The 16,475-nt window shown below is 45.2% G+C and overlaps 2 protein-coding genes and 1 non-coding gene across 6 annotated transcripts in view; all 3 read right to left on the minus strand.

The window, feature by feature from the left end:
- The window catches only part of dennd4c (DENN/MADD domain containing 4C), a 29,828-nt gene extending 21,739 nt beyond the window's left edge, over positions 1-8,089 (minus strand). For 2 of the 4 annotated variants that reach the window (XM_035625102.2, XM_035625101.2), the window contains exons 1-2: positions 7,752-8,076; positions 2,370-2,465 (exon numbers count right to left, since the gene is read on the minus strand). In XM_035625102.2, the coding sequence (XP_035480995.2) occupies positions 2,370-2,441 (72 nt within the window). In that variant the 5' untranslated portion in view covers positions 2,442-2,465; positions 7,752-8,076. Of the gene's footprint in view, positions 1-2,369; positions 2,466-7,751 lie in introns of all 4 variants that reach the window. The other 2 variants (XM_035625103.2, XM_035625104.2) reach the window with 2 other exon arrangements.
- Positions 8,090-9,478: 1,389 nt separating this feature from the next.
- haus6 (HAUS augmin-like complex, subunit 6) lies at positions 9,479-15,921 on the minus strand. The gene is made up of 16 exons (XM_035626643.2): positions 15,462-15,921; positions 15,218-15,313; positions 15,047-15,125; positions 14,614-14,746; positions 14,285-14,429; positions 13,316-13,378; positions 13,172-13,229; positions 12,857-13,030; positions 12,480-12,676; positions 12,176-12,305; positions 11,991-12,093; positions 11,836-11,899; positions 11,147-11,300; positions 10,954-11,052; positions 10,607-10,739; positions 9,479-10,405 (listed from the first exon to the last, which is right to left on the minus strand). Exons 1-16 carry the CDS (start codon positions 15,599-15,601, stop codon positions 9,675-9,677), a joined length of 2,499 nt encoding a protein of 832 aa, XP_035482536.2. The 5' UTR covers positions 15,602-15,921; the 3' UTR covers positions 9,479-9,674.
- LOC118301658 lies at positions 11,649-11,779 on the minus strand. Its single transcript, XR_004790348.1, has one exon. It is a non-coding gene; the product is annotated as a small Cajal body-specific RNA 8 (non-coding RNA).
- Positions 15,922-16,475: the final 554 nt, after the last annotated feature.

Genomic DNA, 16,475 nt, shown 5'->3' on the forward strand with positions numbered 1-16,475 from the left:
TAATTTAACTTCCCTGCTTCGCAAGAATCTGTTCTGCTGTAAAGAAATTATTCTAAAAAAAAATGTCCCTCTGAGTCATACAGCTTCCTCGCAGCAGCACAGCAGGGAACAAAGCAATGTTCATAGGAAAGAAACAATATTCTGAGAAGCCAGCTGATCTGTGAGCTCTGAATGCTGCCACATGAAAGGTCACCAAGCCAAAGAATTAACATCTACTCTACTCCCTTCAAGCGGGATTAGACTTGTTTAAACGCAATTTGATCACCCCCCCCCCCCCCCCCAAAAAAAGGTTAATTATTAGAAATTCTGCACAAAAAAACGCAAAACTAGGCTGTTATTAGATACCTTCTTATCAATTAACGACAAAAACATATCTAAAGTTGTCCTATCATTTCCTGTTCCAAAGAAACCGGGGAGTTACAGCGCGAAAACACAACACATCAAATGTTGTGGAGAAGTTACCACTGGAAGTTGGACTAGTCACGATACGTGTCTGTCATGTCACACGATCGCTCCGGTACAGAGAGGGAACTGAAAACAGACATTCTTTGCCATTTGATATAATCTGCCAGCGGGTCAAAATTGCCATCACAGACACAGAAATGAGTCATTTTACGTTTCCCTGCCAGGCTGAACAGCCTCTTGAGGCCTGAACCGTGTGGGGGAAGCCCCCTCCCTGCCTCCACCACACACCTCGCACAACCATACAAATATCTCTTTGTGACAGCCCATGATAGACAAACGTTGACGCTGCCATGGCAACCCAGCCCAAACACTGCCAGGCCGCGCGTCCCTGGGCTGCGACACGTGTTATTCTAGCTGAGGAAATTGATCTCCCAAGTCTTTCCAGGGTACATTTAGTATCGCTGACATGTTCTCTGGCGTCCGCTGTCAGACTCAAAGGGTTTTCCTTTTTTTTCTTATTTTTAGACATGGCAGAAATGGCTTGTTTTATTGTCCACTTCTAAGTCTGGCAAGCCAATAAAACATAGCGGTAGTGGCTATAAAGTGTGACGGTGTTGACAGGGTATTAGACTAAAAGCTTTATAACTATTGTAGTTAACAGAAGTGGACATGAGAGAACAGCATCACTGCCCATCTCGTTCTGCTGTGGTTACAGCATGCAGGGCGGACAATCACATGGAGGAGAGCTTTTAACCCTCAAGGCAAAAACGCAGTTTCATGGGTCAAATAGTCAAATGACAAAGAGTTGAAAACTGGCCGACCAACTAGCCCGTTCAATTTCCAACAGTTTGCAGTCTAGTGTTGTAACTGGAGCCCCTGCCTCTAAAGGTTGTGCTCTGCCCCTCCCTTCCCGGGGGAAAACCTGTTCTTCTGTTCCTCCAGAGCCCCGGTGATCGAGTGTCCAGCCCCTTTGTCTGGGTTGCACTCAAAATACTACAGAGTCTCACTCGCGCGCGCGCACACACACACACACACACACACACACACACACACACACACACACACACACACACACACACACACACACACACACACACACACACACACACACACACACACACACACACACACACACACACACACACACACACACACACACACACACACACACACACACACACACACACACACACACACGGTTCCTGGGTCCCTTGTTGCTATGAATTCTGAGATATTAGGCCTCAGTGGGTCGCGAGTCTTCAGTACACATTCAGTTTTAATGTGACACCCAGCAGATACTGTAGTAAGTGTATAAGCATCACCGGAATGAGCTCAAAGAAAAAGTGTGGCCAGAGTGACGACATAATACACTATTAACCAATTTTACATGCGGCTTAGACCATGGTATTTACTCTAGTGCTGCAATAATTCGTCAATATAAAAAGTTTTTTTTCATAGAAAATACCAAACATTTGACAGTTCCAGCATGTCAGGCATGAATATTTGCTGGTTTTCTTGGTCTTACATCGTAGCTTATTAAATTCTTTTAACTTTTGGAAAGTTGATCGGACAAAATGTGACATTTGAGGTCATCGTGTGTTCTGGGATATTACTATGATCAGTTTTAATTGATGAAGAAAGATAAAGAAACTAAAGATGCCTTTAATCGTTCTGCTTGTGATTTGTATGAGGGGTTTTATATGATTAGTGGTATTTAATGGATGTTTGATTTTATATTTTGATCTTTATAGTAATAAGGCAAGTTGAACTTTGAGGTGTTTCATTTTGCATTTTCCCATAGTGCACCCACTTCTACCATTTGACCCCATTTGACGCAATTCTTTTTAATCATAATTTGCACACCTTTGAACCCTCAGAACCATAAATCAGTCAAACAGAAACACAAAGGACAAAGATGCACCATTTTTAAAAAAGCCTGAGTAGACCATTTTTCAAGGCCTCACGTTTTCCAAAGCAGGAAAATCTTGTTCCTCGGTGGTGGCACTGGTCTGAGCTTGCTTGTGAACGTCCCACATGTTGCCTGCGCTGCAAGACCGCCCCTGAGGGCAGAGGAAAACTCTTCAGCTACCACAAGTATAACTGGCGAGGTCCTACTCTTCACATTCTTTCATACCAAACCTGATATTTGGGTTTGTTCGTTTTTTAGCAGTTGTCTGGTGTTGGTTGCATTTATCTGGAAAGCCACTTTATATCCAATAATGTCAAATTCAAAGTAAACAAAGCTAAGAGAGCTAGCGAGGCAGAGACAAGAGATTTCTCTATTTAAGTATAACCCAGTGTCAAACCCCTAACTCCATCCCCCATGGTCTGCCCCACAATGATCTCATCCCTTTTACACAAAAGAGCCTGGAGGCTGGTTCCCCATGGGTGAAAGAGCCTGCCTGCGTGTGCACGCATGCACAAGTGTGTGTGTGTGTGTGTGTGTGTGTGTGTGTGTGTGTGTGTGTGTGTGTGTGTGTGTGTGTGTGTGTGTGTGTGTGTGTGATGCTGGGTGACGGACAGTGCTGTTATTGTCTCGGTGATTTCAGCAGGAGCCCTGCCATGCAGACCCACTTGCAGCTTGCCTGAAAGAGCAGCTGAGCATGACACACGTATGTGCCATGTTAGACAGCAGATGAGAATAAAAAGCATTGATGATCAAGGAAAGACTGATGGTTCACATCAGTCCCTCCACTGTGTGACAAGTGGGGATGCACCGATACCTACTTACATTTAAGCCACTTGCCGATACCGAGTACTTGCCCCTGCTTGAAAAGAAGAAATATATATTTGGAATTTGCAGAGTCGCTGCTTTCGTGTCCTGTATAGCTTGTGCTGTAAGCATGAAATATTATGATCATTGGTGTAGGCTTTTTTTTGTTTTTGTACAGTTTGCATTGCTGCCATTGCTCCTCCTCCGCTTAATGCAGCTTAGTGCTATAGTATCAGAGTCGTTTTATGATTACAAGTAAGTAGAAGTACATGAGCAGTCTCAAATCCAATACTGGTATCGACAACGGATGCATCCCTAGTGACAAGCGTGTATGAGCGTCTGCATAAGTTCTAACTATTGATCCTCGTGCAACAGGGCTGCTGAATCATTCCTGAAATTTACCGACGCCGATTGACACAGCAAGATAAAAAAAATGTTAAAAAAGGGAAAAGGTCATTTCTCTTTGGCTGTAATAGCTTATGACAGATTACCCTTTCAGCGCCAGAGGCAGCCGCTGGACCTGGTCCGCCTCAAGTGGCACTCTGTAGCTCTGGAGGCCCCCGGAGAGCAGAGTGGCCTCTCACTGCAACCTGTCATCACCAACGTGCCTGTCCGTGGTGGAGGCCAGACTGAAGTACAAGGTGCCAATGAGGTGACAAAACCACCGAGGGAAAGCCCCCCACAACGCGGCGTGTTCTCTCTGAGGTGGAGCGTGGCTCTGAGGCGAGATAAACTCAAATGAATGCCAGTTCACAGTTTCTGTCTAATTCAATTCGTATGGCGCAAGCTGCAGTGTGTGTGTGTGTGTGTGTGTGTGTGTGTGTGCACAGAGCTGGCTGTGACTGTGGTGTGTAAATACCTCACCCTGCTAATTAATCCCGTCGCGATGAGACTACCAGCCTTACTCGGCTTAGTGAGCAATCGGCCTTCAGTTTACACTACAGAATTTTTTTTTTTTTTAATATCCTGAAGTGCACATGAGGAAAACATATTCAACGGCTCAATACTTGTTGACTGTTTGAGAGTGAGAGGTGGAGCGTTCAGTCTATCTGCCTCTCTTGGCTCCAGATAAGCCTGTGTGATAGCCGCACGTTATCACACCCACAGGCACACAACGTCTCCCTCGCTCTGCCTCAACAAAGCAAAAAGACCAACGGTGAAACTCTTTTCCTCCGTCGTGTTTGTTTAAAGCTGGCAGCTGTTTGGTTGTTTTTTGGGGGGGGGGGGGGTTTAAATACAGACTGAAAATCCTATTTCATTGAGGGGGCTGGCGATCACTGTCAACACGCCTATCTAACTGCCAAATCACACCGCTATCAGACATAACAGATGATCAACAGATGGCCGCCTTTTTTTCTTTCTTCCTATGGGCCATTTAATTCTTCTCCTTTGGCCATGAAGGCTGTTTGTTGTGTTTGACTTTTCCGAGCTCTAACCGAGCATAACATAACAAATCTTGCTGAAATACGAGGTGTCAAAACAATTTGCACAGGAACGATGTATATATATATCAATGTATTTCAATGTGCAGTGAAAATAATGACATTTGTATTGCTTATGTCTTTTTATGGAATTGTAAATAATGACACATTTCCATTTACTCGAGTGGGAAAAAAAGACAAATTTGCTAAGGGAAATGTTTTGTCATCAACTGAAACCTGCAAATCATTTTTATGATACATTATATTGTTATAATGTACTTCAGCACCATAACAGACATTCGGGGTGAACGGTTGCCCCTTATCCCTGCACATCTTTGTCAGTCCAACAGCTCTCTTAACGTCATTGGATCTGTGTTTTATGCTCCGTTGGGATGAGATGGAAGCGAGCGGCGGCGACCGGTGACTACGAGGGTGGCACCAATCCAAAAATAACTGACGCTGAAAATGTCAAATCCTGGCTCGCTGATTTGTTGTTGTTTGCGCTCTGCAAAACCATGAGCACACAAACGCAAACTGCCAACAGCAGCAGGTAGGTCACGCCTCCATGTCACAACGTGACAGAGAGGTTAGACAAGGACAGGCTGTGAATGGTAACATGGTAAATGGGCTGCACTAATTCATCATCTAATCAAAGGCCTTTTGAGTTCACACACATCACCCACCAGAGGCAATGTGGGTTCACTACCTCGCCCAAAGACACTTGAACCGCCAGCCCGCAGATTAGCGGACGACCCGCTCTGCCTCCGTGCAAAGTAGGACTTTTTTTTTTCGGCCAAACACAATCCCCGGGGAGACGAGAAGCGGCTCGGAGCCGCGCGGCCAGGCTCAGGCAGACACGTCACAAGACTGCCTCCCTCCTGGAGCGTGACAGCCCGGCATTCTTTCCACTCCCAGGAAAAGGGAGAGGGGGGCAAACTTGTTGCCCTCGCTAACAAGCTGGTTTTATACCAGCTGAGACGCCGGCTTCCTGAACGAACATGACCAAAACACTAACGGGCACGTCACATCAAAGTGCAAAGGTCAGAGGAAGGAAATGGGGGGGCTGCATTTCAAGATTCTTGCTTTGGCTATATAGACACCTATCTTGAGTCAATGTGTGGTAAGACATGCAAAACAGGGCAGGTAAGCAAAACGCACTGAAGCGCTTCAGGTAAGTGCTGGCTCAGCAAACCCAGGGGCTTGTGTTGTCTGTGTAGTCTCCTCACCAGGTAAAAACATACAGAGCAGTACATAGCAATGCTAAAGACGAAGAAGAAGGATGCGGTCGACCCTTACTGCAGTCACCTAGCAATGGGGGCTGCAGTCGCCCAAAGTGTGACAAAGTTCATCACCGGCGGGCAATGAATCCTGGGATAGGTGGGGCCTGGAAGGATCCACCCAGTGGAGCCTTCATTGCTCGGGAAATATATAAAAGGCCCCATTCGTAGGCCGCATTTGGGGGAGCCTTTCGAAATGGGACAGCTGAGACGCGCCACTGTGACGCAATCGGTCTTCAGATGTGGCCTCCAAAGGAAGCGGCGCCTGAATTGGGACGCAACTATAGACTCACTATACTCAATGACCTCAGATGACTTCCTTCAGACAGCAGGGAAAGAAGGAAAATAAAAGGCGTAATAAGCAGTGAGCGGAGCTAAAGTATTCCAGTATAGAGGGGGTAGTAATTTGAACCTGGAAATGGAAGTCATAGTGGAAGTCCTAAAAGAAATTAGTGCCACTTCAACTGTACTCAGCAAAAGACAATGTCAACCGACAGAGGTGTGCGTGGTCGTAATATCATCTGAAGAATAAGAGATAGAAGCAGGGGAGATCTTAGCTGACTGACCTTACTGTAAGAAAAATCTGTATCGCAAAAGACATTTCAGACAGCCCGGTTCTCACACTTGTCAAAATCCTACTTGACTTTTGCCTTGGCAACCGCTAAAGTCCTTCAGCCGCCCTGTTGGGCTCCCTTTGGCGCGGTCACCTGACCGAGCCCCGTGGACGACCGGCGGCAGTGACAAAGTGCAAGTTCAATGTACACAAAGCCATGGTGCAGGCATGACCCACTTTTTCCCCCTTTTTTTCCCTTCAGCAGTTACTAGGAGGCAACATTCACTCCACTCCCTTTTTTCCAGCGGCTGTGGGGCCGTGCCAAGGTCAAGGAAGGGTTGGTTTATTTTTCTGCTGCGTGTCTGCGGGCTCAGTGCTGATGCAACTCCCGCGATTGCATCCCTCCCCCACGAGCCTCGATCGTTCCGTTACAGTCTGACAACCCCGGCCGGTGAGACACCTATAAGAGGGCGAGTGCCACCGGGGGCCCTGCTGGGATTGGTGCATCCCATGCAGGCCCCGTGAATCGCCCGGGACAGGTGACAGGAAGCTGGAGCGGGGAGAGCGCTGGCTGCCCCTTCGTGGAGGTCACAGACTGCTGCTGCTGCTGCTGCTGCTGCTGCTGGCAAACAGTCGAGCGCTGAGGCGCCGATAATGTGAGCACCTTGGCATTGCATATAGTCACACACACACACACACACACACACACACACACACACACACACACACACACACACACACACACACACACACACACACACACACACACACACACACACACACACACACACACACCAGCCCAACTCTGTGACCTATATGTTTTAAAGGGGGTCACAGAAAAACGCAGACAAGGCATACTCAGGAGGTTTCTGGATGACATGCACGTCACAAAAGTTTGTGACTTGCATGACACACACACACACACACACACACACACACACACACCTGCTTGCAGTCAGCTTCGGCAAGGCATCCCGTTAGTTTCAAAACAGGAAGTTGAGCTCGAGTGTGGCTGGGAGCAGAGACACCTGCGAGGTTTTCAGACAGGCTGCAGATCGGATCATGTCACAGGGCCGTGTGGGGGGGGGGGGGGGCCCAATCGTTGCATCCCACCCCATAAGTCGGTCAACTTTGATGCAGGAAATACAAAACACACACACACACACACACACGACAACAGAAGAGATGTCCTGCTGTGGTCGGTGATACGTGGCTCCGTCCCGCGGTTGGAAACCACACGATGAAGAGTTGGAGCAGCGCAACACCAGGAAAAGGCGGATTTCAGCGGGCGACATCACGCACACACACACGCACGCGCACTAAAGCGCTCATTAGCACGGACTAACTTCGTGCGCTATCCCCCCGACAACAGACGCACTTACCAGCTGTTCACACGGCGGCCAGAGGCGATGTTGACATGGAGGCGACGCGCGGCTCGGTCCCTCCCGCTGGACGTCTTCCGCGTTTGTTCCTTTATGCAAACCGGGTTAGAACCGGGACGGCGCGGGAACGACACACAATGTCAGACAAGCCACTCCGAAAAGACTCCTTTGTAACTTCGCGGGCTTACTTTCGTCGCCAACACTTTCATCTGTGGTCGTCGCTGGAGGCCGGCGCCATGTTTGGTGTCTGCGCGGAGACTTTTCCTCCCTAAACGTCGCTTTCGCACTGGACCCGCCCCGAGAGGAGGAGAGGCGACAGCCGCGCTGCCACGGGATGGCCTCCCGGGGCGCCGTCGAGCTCGCACACGCGAATCCGACCCAACTTCCGGTGTCTATTTTCAAAGTACTTTGTGAAATGTTGTTTTCAAAATAAAGCTATTGATCTTTTGATTGATTTCTTCAAGGGAAACTGTTGGCCAGTACATTTATCATTGTAATTGTTGTATTTTTATTGTAGTAGAAGCAGTAGTATCATATTTGACTGAATTTAATATATTTATATTTAAAGTGTACACTACACTTACTATATTATCGTATCACATCTCAGATGCTTTTTTCATATATTTGTGTAAGCTATGATACTTACATAACTATACCGATGCAACAAAAACATAGCATATACATTATGCCCTTTAATCCGTTTTGATTGTATATATATACACAATATATTTTCATTTGTACATTTTGTTGAGGGCCTCAAGGCTCTGCTTTTTATTGTGAAGGTTAAATAGCCTGACTTCCTGCCTTCTCTGCGTTCTGCCTGCTGCCTTGCCGCAGATTTTTATTTTGCTCCACGGTTTCGGGCGCCCCCTACCGTCAAGTTGTATACATTACATTAATAATTTAAAAAGCAACAGGTGAGAGAAACCCTGCCTTGCCACAGGTTCACTCTTGGCCCCCTTCTGTACTCGTGTTTTACCATCCGAGACAAACACAATTATCCTCTCCATTTTAGATTTCTTAATAATTGTGATTTAAGAAAAAAACGCTTGCTGCTGCCATTCCTCCTGTTCATTTCATGTCATTTTCTTAATCCACAATAGAGACACTATGTTCTAAGTAACATACATAGTCACATTAAACATTTGCCAGATCTGAGCATTTCCAGCACACAGCTTTTAGCACACACATTGGATCCTTTTAATGAAGCCCGTTGCTGAGCATTACCAGTTGTTTTGTTTCACTCCTATCCAGCAGGTACACCAGTGTTGAGTCAGTGAGCGCAGAGCTGCATCCTTTATTCCACCAACAATGCCCACATTTCAGTTTCCCACCATTGCATATCTCCGGAATTTATAACTTTTATCCTCAGACTGGGTTTTAGGATGCCAACAAATCACAGCTAGAGCAGATTCACAAATCCAAGTTGGTAGCGAAGAGCAAACTTGTAAAATTGAAACAAACCCAAATGTTTGACACCATGTCTGAAGAGAGTAATGTTTGATTGAATTACCAACAGCTTAGTGCCATTTTTATTTTCACCATTACTACAAATGACCTTTTAATGTATCACCTTAAACATGGTATTGACATAGTACCACTTCCTTTACTCTATCAACCTCAACTGACTTGGTTTCCTCTTATCACATTTCATGCAACAAGAAATCGTTTAGAAACTGCAGCGAGCAGATTCATCTCGCCGTCCCGCACTGTTAAGAAAATGGAAATACGTTTTTTACAATTTTATTAAGGCAGTTCATCGTGTTATTTAAGTTAAAAGCAATAAGCTCAAACAAAACTAGTGACAATTGTTATTTCACACCTATGTATAGATCTTACAAATATCTGTAACATTATCGGTCTATTAAAATCAGGGCAGAGCGTTTAAGACAAAGGCTGAAGAGTGTTTCTCTATGAATGTGGTTAACACTTCATGTCATCTATGGGAGAGAATGTGATCAGCTTTGGGAGGTTGTACTCCTGTTTCTTTGGGGGTGACGGCGTCTCCATTGTGTCTAGGTCCAGTGAAAAGACCTTGTCTGAGGCTTCCACTGACTTCACAGGCTCCATCAGCCAGGTTCTGTCCAGACCAGAAACAGCGTGACCCGAGAGAAGACACTCCGGCGTCCTCTGCCTGCTTTGGATGAAGGAGCCCCCATCACACGCCTGCTGGGTCTGACCCCGATGAGAAGCCATCGTTTGTGGCGAGCGCTTCGCTTCAGTCTTTAGGGAGGGGATGAGGAGCTCATCTTCGTCCTCCTCACTCAGATCCAGAGCTTCGTCGTCAAGGCTCAGCAGACTGTCACAGCTCGGCATTTCGGGGAGTGTTTCCTGATCGAGACTGAACTGGACCGCACTGCTGCCCGTGCCACTCGGGCTGTCAAGGGCGTCAATGTTGAAGGTGTCCCACAACAGAGGGGAGTTGAGGAAGACCCTCTGCTGGCAGACAGGGGGGCTAATGTGGCTAACGACAGCGTGGGCAGTACTGCAGGAGGAACTCAGGGCGGGAGCGTCAGAGCTCATCGACCCATCGTGAGGCTCCTGAAAAGAAGCGAGCCGCTCCGTTATGCGGTCATTAAACTCGGCCGACTGTCTGAGTTTCTCTGCTTCATCTTCCTCAACTGCCTTCCGCCAGGAGCTTTTCACATCCATTACTGGTTGAGGAAACAAAAGAATAAGCCATTTTACATACTACTAACAGAGAAATGCAAGATAAATTTCACCATGTCAGTTTTTCCTTAAGGTTTAAACAAAGAAGTATAACACCAATCTTAGCAGTCATGCTATTCCCTTGATACGTTTGTGTATGAATGAATATGAAGAGGCTGAGGTAAAAGTAAAAGCTCGTGACTTACTCAAGCTTTCAGGTGTACGATGAAGTTGCTTTCTAGTAGAGAAGGGGTCTCCTTGTAGAGTGTTGAGAAGGCCCTCCAAGTCCACACCTTTGACCCTGCCTTCTGTCGGACTAGTAGTCACAGCATCTGCAAACTAACACGTCAGGATTGAGTATGTTTAGTCAGGTAAGCGTTTTGATAAGGCGACGTAGACCAATACACCCTGGGTAAAGTCCCCAGCGTCTGCTTCAGACAACTTAACTGCAGCTACATCAGCTGAGAAAAAAAAAAAACTCACGCCCGCATTGATTTGTAGGTTTTTGTATTTAAGTCTTTGACATTTACATTAAGTTGAGTCAGTGCTGTACCTGATCGGCGAGGTTATCACACTCCATGACCAATATGTCAGTCTCGGTCCTCGTGGGAGCTACCTTCGGATGAACACCGGTCATCTTCTTCACACTGGCCTAGAAAACAAGCACAGATTTGTTAGATATGGTTTAATCCAAACCAATAGTGTTCAAATTCAAAGGAGGAGGCTAGTGGAAATATAACACTAGCCTCAGGTGGTGGTGCGGGCGGAGCCCTCAGAGGAGGAGATGGGGGAGTGTCGAAAAGCCAGTCCAGAGAGGTATTCGCTCGAGATGAAGCGCCAGTGGAAGTGCCGGTGGTGCCAACGGGACTTTCAGTCCTCTCAGCTGTTGCAGAGCACGAGCTAATTCAAAGAGACAAAAATTAAAACACATTTCACGTTAAAGCACATTTTCCTCTCAATGCAGTAAAGCTCACGTTAAAGCAACACCAAGTTCCTTGATGTAGCGACAGCCTGCTTTTTAGCTATGGCTCAGTGCTAACCCCAGACCGAATCGACACGTTGCCCTACAATTCTGTTGTTGAATGGTTGAGTGCGGGGTGGATAAGTCAAAGCAATAGTGTTGTGGCATAATCAGTCTAAGAGGTTGGTATTCAACTTCCTCGCTGCACTAAAACCAGTATTTAAGACAGTTTTATAATAAGTTCTTTATAATTTTTGTATAATTTAAATTGGGCAGAAATTTTTAAAAAGTGTCTGCTCCGTATCTGTCCGTGGCGATTTCTCTCAATTCGCCACGGTCATCAGAGAGCATGGATGCTGTAGGGAGGACTAGTGACGGGCAGAGCACTGCTCGGGACTGCCCAGGTATCTGCCTCCCATACACCAAATGAATACTTCATGAAAATGTTGTTCATATAAAGATAGATTACATTACCTTTTCAGGATTGAATAACTTAGGTCAATGCCTTCATGTGATTTACTCTGTGCTGGCTGCTCAGCTGAAAAGTGTATACAGTACAATTACAACCAAAAAATAAAAGGTTAACACAAAAGGATGCATCCACTGCAAGATAATCTGGTTCTGCTTACCAAGAAGTTTAGCAGGATACTGGGAAAAGACACTTCTTCTGTAACTGGCTTCAGCCGCCGGCTTAAATGACAATGGAGCCATCGGTGAGAGGAAACCAAGAGCCTTAAAATAGAAGAGAAAAACATCAGTGAAAAGGTTGGTATTGAGGTCAGGGTTATGATCTAGGATTGAACTAGTTCCTCACAGGATCTTCATTCAGAAAAGAGACTAGTGGTGTTTCTTTGAGGGTGTCCATCCACTTCCTGTCCCACTCAGCCTCCAACTCTCTGATGGTACTCCTGACCTCAGGAATTTCTTCCTTAGAAATCTTCTGTCTGAACAGAAAGAGAAAAAAATACACTGTTCAAAGAAACCTGAGAATTAAAGTGCACACTTGGGAAAATCCAATATCAAAACCCTGTTATAAAATAAAAGGTTGTCATTAATATCAGTACCTATGCATCAAAGTAATGTTACAGCCCATCAGACTTGTGTGGGTTAATTTTTACCTGATGAGGTGGAGGTCCTGCAGCACACGGGACATCTGCTGACACTTCTCCTGCAGGTGCTGAGGACGGAGCGGAGACTTGGGGGCGTGGGAGACTTGACAACGCTCGTCCCTCAGGATCTGCAGCGCATGGTTCATCAGCTCCAACACACACAGGAGGTTCAGCTGGCCAGCCTCGTAAACATTCCCTGAACTCAACTGGAGGGCGCGCACACACAAAAACGGGTACTGTGAGACTGTGGGATTCATTCACACTGCAGTACATGAACGCACTGCCTGAAAATAGCTGTTGTGCGTCCCACTGGGGCCACACTGAAAGTGTCTTAACAGGCCCCGTGAAGCAGAATGAACTGACCGACCCGTTATCTTCGCGCTCACCTGATGTGGGAGCCGTTCAATTCTCTCCAACAGACTGCGGGGAATTTTGAGCACTCGATCCGTCCCATCCAGGACGTATTGGTCTACATCCCCTTTCATAACACTGTCCACGGCATTCTGCTCCTCTTTGATGGCCGACAGCATTCGGTCGATGTCCGACCACAAGCAGCGCACCTTTGCACAATTGATTAATTTGAAAACATATCAAAGTCTCAGCACAGAACAATGTTGTTCTAAATACTCTTGCACTGTATGATTAATACATGCAAGGGTAGAAATTATGTTTTATATTTTGTAGTGAGCAGTAGTAGATACCTTCTTGGTCTTCTCGGCTCGAGAAGGTCCCTCCTGTGCCGAACCACCGCTGTGACGTCTGAAAGTACAATTTGTTCAAATCTGTCCATCAAAGTTAGAAGTACAGAATATGAAAAAGAAAGAAAGAAAAGAAGTCATACATACTTGAGTAGCTCCCCATACTTTGCACCTTCTTCTCTGATATCCCTCAGAGACTTCACCAGAAGCCTTTTTGAGAGAAAGAAAAAAACAACAAAAGCTTATACGAGTAATGAGCTACAAAGTAGTAGAATCTGACTTCTTAGTGACGCAAAGCCAAATACTATAAAACAAGTTCCTCCACAGCAAAAAAAAACGTTTAACACGCAGACGTCGACGACAGTGTGCTTAATAGCACACACGGTTTTAATTAACCTGATTGCAGACAGGCCTGTTAACCACCGTTTTACCAATCAGTGCACACAAACAGGTGGGGCATGAATCCAACATCCAATCACACGCCACATCGAGAGCAGTGCATTTAAAGGGATAGTTCAGTGATTTTGAAGTGGGGTTGTTTGAGTTACTTATGCATAGTTAATGTTTCCTTGTGGTGATCAGCGATGTCATTGAACGGAGTTTGGAGGGTAAATGGAAGTAGCGTATGTCTCAGTCCCACTGTTGCAGAGGGGATCGCCGCAAAACGTCTTTTTTCGCCACATTTTTAAATGCTTATCTTAAAAAAAAATCTGTTCAATAGGATGTAGTTAAGGTTTTAAAATGTGGCGAAAAATACGTTTTGCGGCGATCCCCTCTGCAACAGTGGGACTGAGACTTACGCTATTTCCATTTCCCCTCCAAACTCTGTTAAATGACATCGCTGATCACCATCTCCATATGGTAACATATTAACTATACAAAAGTAATTCATACAACCCCCACTTCAAAATCAGTGAACTATCCCTTCAATGTGACACACAGATCAAAGCAAAATACTCCCTGGGGATTTTTTTTTTAAGCAAATGGAAAATGATTTTCAACGAGATGAAAGACATGAAACCAAACCATACAAGAATAATAAGCAATAGAAACACTAGAAATACAATGACTATAGACAAAAGGTAAGTCTTAAACATGGCATTTCACAGGACTTACAGGGCTTTTTTCTGGTACTCCTGAAGAAAATGATCTTGATCCACTGCAGTTTTCAAAAACCTTTTACTAGTCAGGCTGAGCCTCGTCCCTGCCATGCCCAGGGAAGAAGTGGGAATTGCTGCAGCCTCCGGAACCCATTTCGAATCTGCCAATGACAATATTCAAGCATCATTACTGGTCTTTCACATGAAAAACTCCCAAGACAAATTAAATTGAACTGGATGAAAAGAAATGCCTGGCTTTGTTGTGTCATTCTATACTCAATGGTTGTGTTGATTGTGAATACTTTCTGCTGGTAGTGAAAACATTGTTTTGTTATCGAGACCTACCTGTGGTGAATGTCTTCATTTCCTGCAGCATGACATGGTTGGCCAAATGAAGCATGAGGTTGATAAACTTGGGGCCTCCAGGGGAAAGGAACAAGGATGCAACCACTTTGGATCCCGCATTTGCAATTTCATCCTACACAGTTAAAAAAGGGTGACTGTCAATAAATTGTATATTAGTGAATTCAAAGACTATTTCAAATAGTTTATGACACTGTAGCCTTTAATGAGCAGTAAACAATTGAGAAGGGGTGACATGCACCAGTCCCTGGGCAATCATAATAACAGCCTAAACGTTTCCTTATGTGTTGATTAAAGTCACTTTCATGTCATACAGAACTGCAAATAAAGCTTGATGGTAAGCAATGTATGAAAGTAAGGAGAGTGGGGGGACAGGCGTGTATCTGAACAGATCAAGTTGAGGAACATGACTTACCATTATTTCTCGCAGCCAAGCGCAGGTCACCTTGCGGAACTCAGCATCTGCTTTGTGGTTCAAAACAGGCCAGCAATGCCTAACACCCCAAACAAATACTTGATTACAACTCAAGTGAATCCTACACACGTTTCTACATGAGTGACAGCAGACGATCATGCCTCTATTTACCTGTACGCGTCATTAAATCGTGACGGGTTGAGTTTCTCCAACAGGAAATGGATGACGATGTAGGAAGCATCCTTGTTTGGTTTGTCAAACATGTTCCTATTGGCAACAACATGACACTTGGTTAGAACGAACGTTAACGTGGAGTGTTTTGATGTAACCTAGATAAAACAGCACAAGCCTCGATACAGCAGTTCACATCAGTGTCTTAATCTGGTAATGTCATCAACAATCAAAGTGGACTCACGGTCCCAGGTTGATGTGTTTCACGTTAATGTTGACTTTGGCCATAGACAACGTCTCGGTGTCCGGTTGAAATCCCAGTCCGAGAAGAGCAAACCACAGATATTTCCCATTCTTTCTCTGCAACCACGCCGGGTTCGCCATTATTTCCGCGACGGGAGAAGCGACGCGAGTGTCCGGTGGTGACTGGTCAGAAAGCCACCATGGCTAATATCGAACAGCTAGCCGGCTAGCTCTGATGCTGCTAGCCAAAGTTTTACTGTTAGCACTAGCTAACTTAGCTTTCGAGCTTATCGGCGTACATTTAACTAACTGTCGTCGAATTAACAAGCGTTATAAGATCCGGAAAAAGTTCCAGTGACGTTTAAGTTAACATGGGTCGACGTTCATTTAACTAATTTAACCGTCGGGAACAAGGAAACGCAGAGACACGAACGCCACCCGCCAATTTTTTGTTTTTTCCAAAAATCACCCGGATGTTGTTGGAAAGTACTTCCGCTGGGCGAATCGTTTTTCAAACGCACTTTATACCGTTTTTCTTTTCGAACTTCTACCTATAACAACCAATATTAATATATGATACGTTTTTAATGTTATTTAATATATGAATATAAATTGTTATAAACATTTTGATGGAAGGAACTATTTTGGTTAACTGTTGGATAAGGAAAAGTAGTTCCACGGTATCCTACCAGGAAATGGAGATCACAGGTTACAGCAAGCTTAGAAAAGTGTTGTCTTACTTAATATAGCCAGTTTCTCAAATCAATAGAATACAGTCTGAGTCACAAGTTGGGGAAATATCATGCTCAATCACACTATCCACAAGTCTTAGTATGCATTTCACTTGCCCTGTAACAATATACTTTGCTATGTATTCAGTATACTAAGGTATTTTTTTTGCTGAGTTGAAGTGGAACACGGCATAAGGCATATTCATAACTAAACATTGATATTGAGTATCTTCAAAGTGTGTAGTTACATGTACAAGCCATTTTTGAAGCATTCACTTTACATG

This window comes from Scophthalmus maximus, chromosome 2, assembly GCF_022379125.1.
Source record: "Scophthalmus maximus strain ysfricsl-2021 chromosome 2, ASM2237912v1, whole genome shotgun sequence".
Lineage (NCBI taxonomy): Eukaryota > Metazoa > Chordata > Actinopteri > Pleuronectiformes > Scophthalmidae > Scophthalmus > Scophthalmus maximus.

What these genes read in the sequence shown, in the direction of transcription:
- haus6 (XM_035626643.2), bottom strand. Translation starts at nt 15,601, where the DNA reads ATGGCGAACCCGGCGTGGTTGCAGAGAAAGAATGGGAAATATCTGTGG. An exon ending in AAACACATCAACCTGGGACC is followed by an intron (nt 15,314 to 15,461) that starts GTGAGTCCACTT and finishes TGTTGCCAATAG; the next exon opens with GAACATGTTTGACAAACCAA. An exon ending in AAGTATGGGGAGCTACTCAA is followed by an intron (nt 13,230 to 13,315) that starts GTATGTATGACT and finishes TTGTACTTTCAG; the next exon opens with ACGTCACAGCGGTGGTTCGG.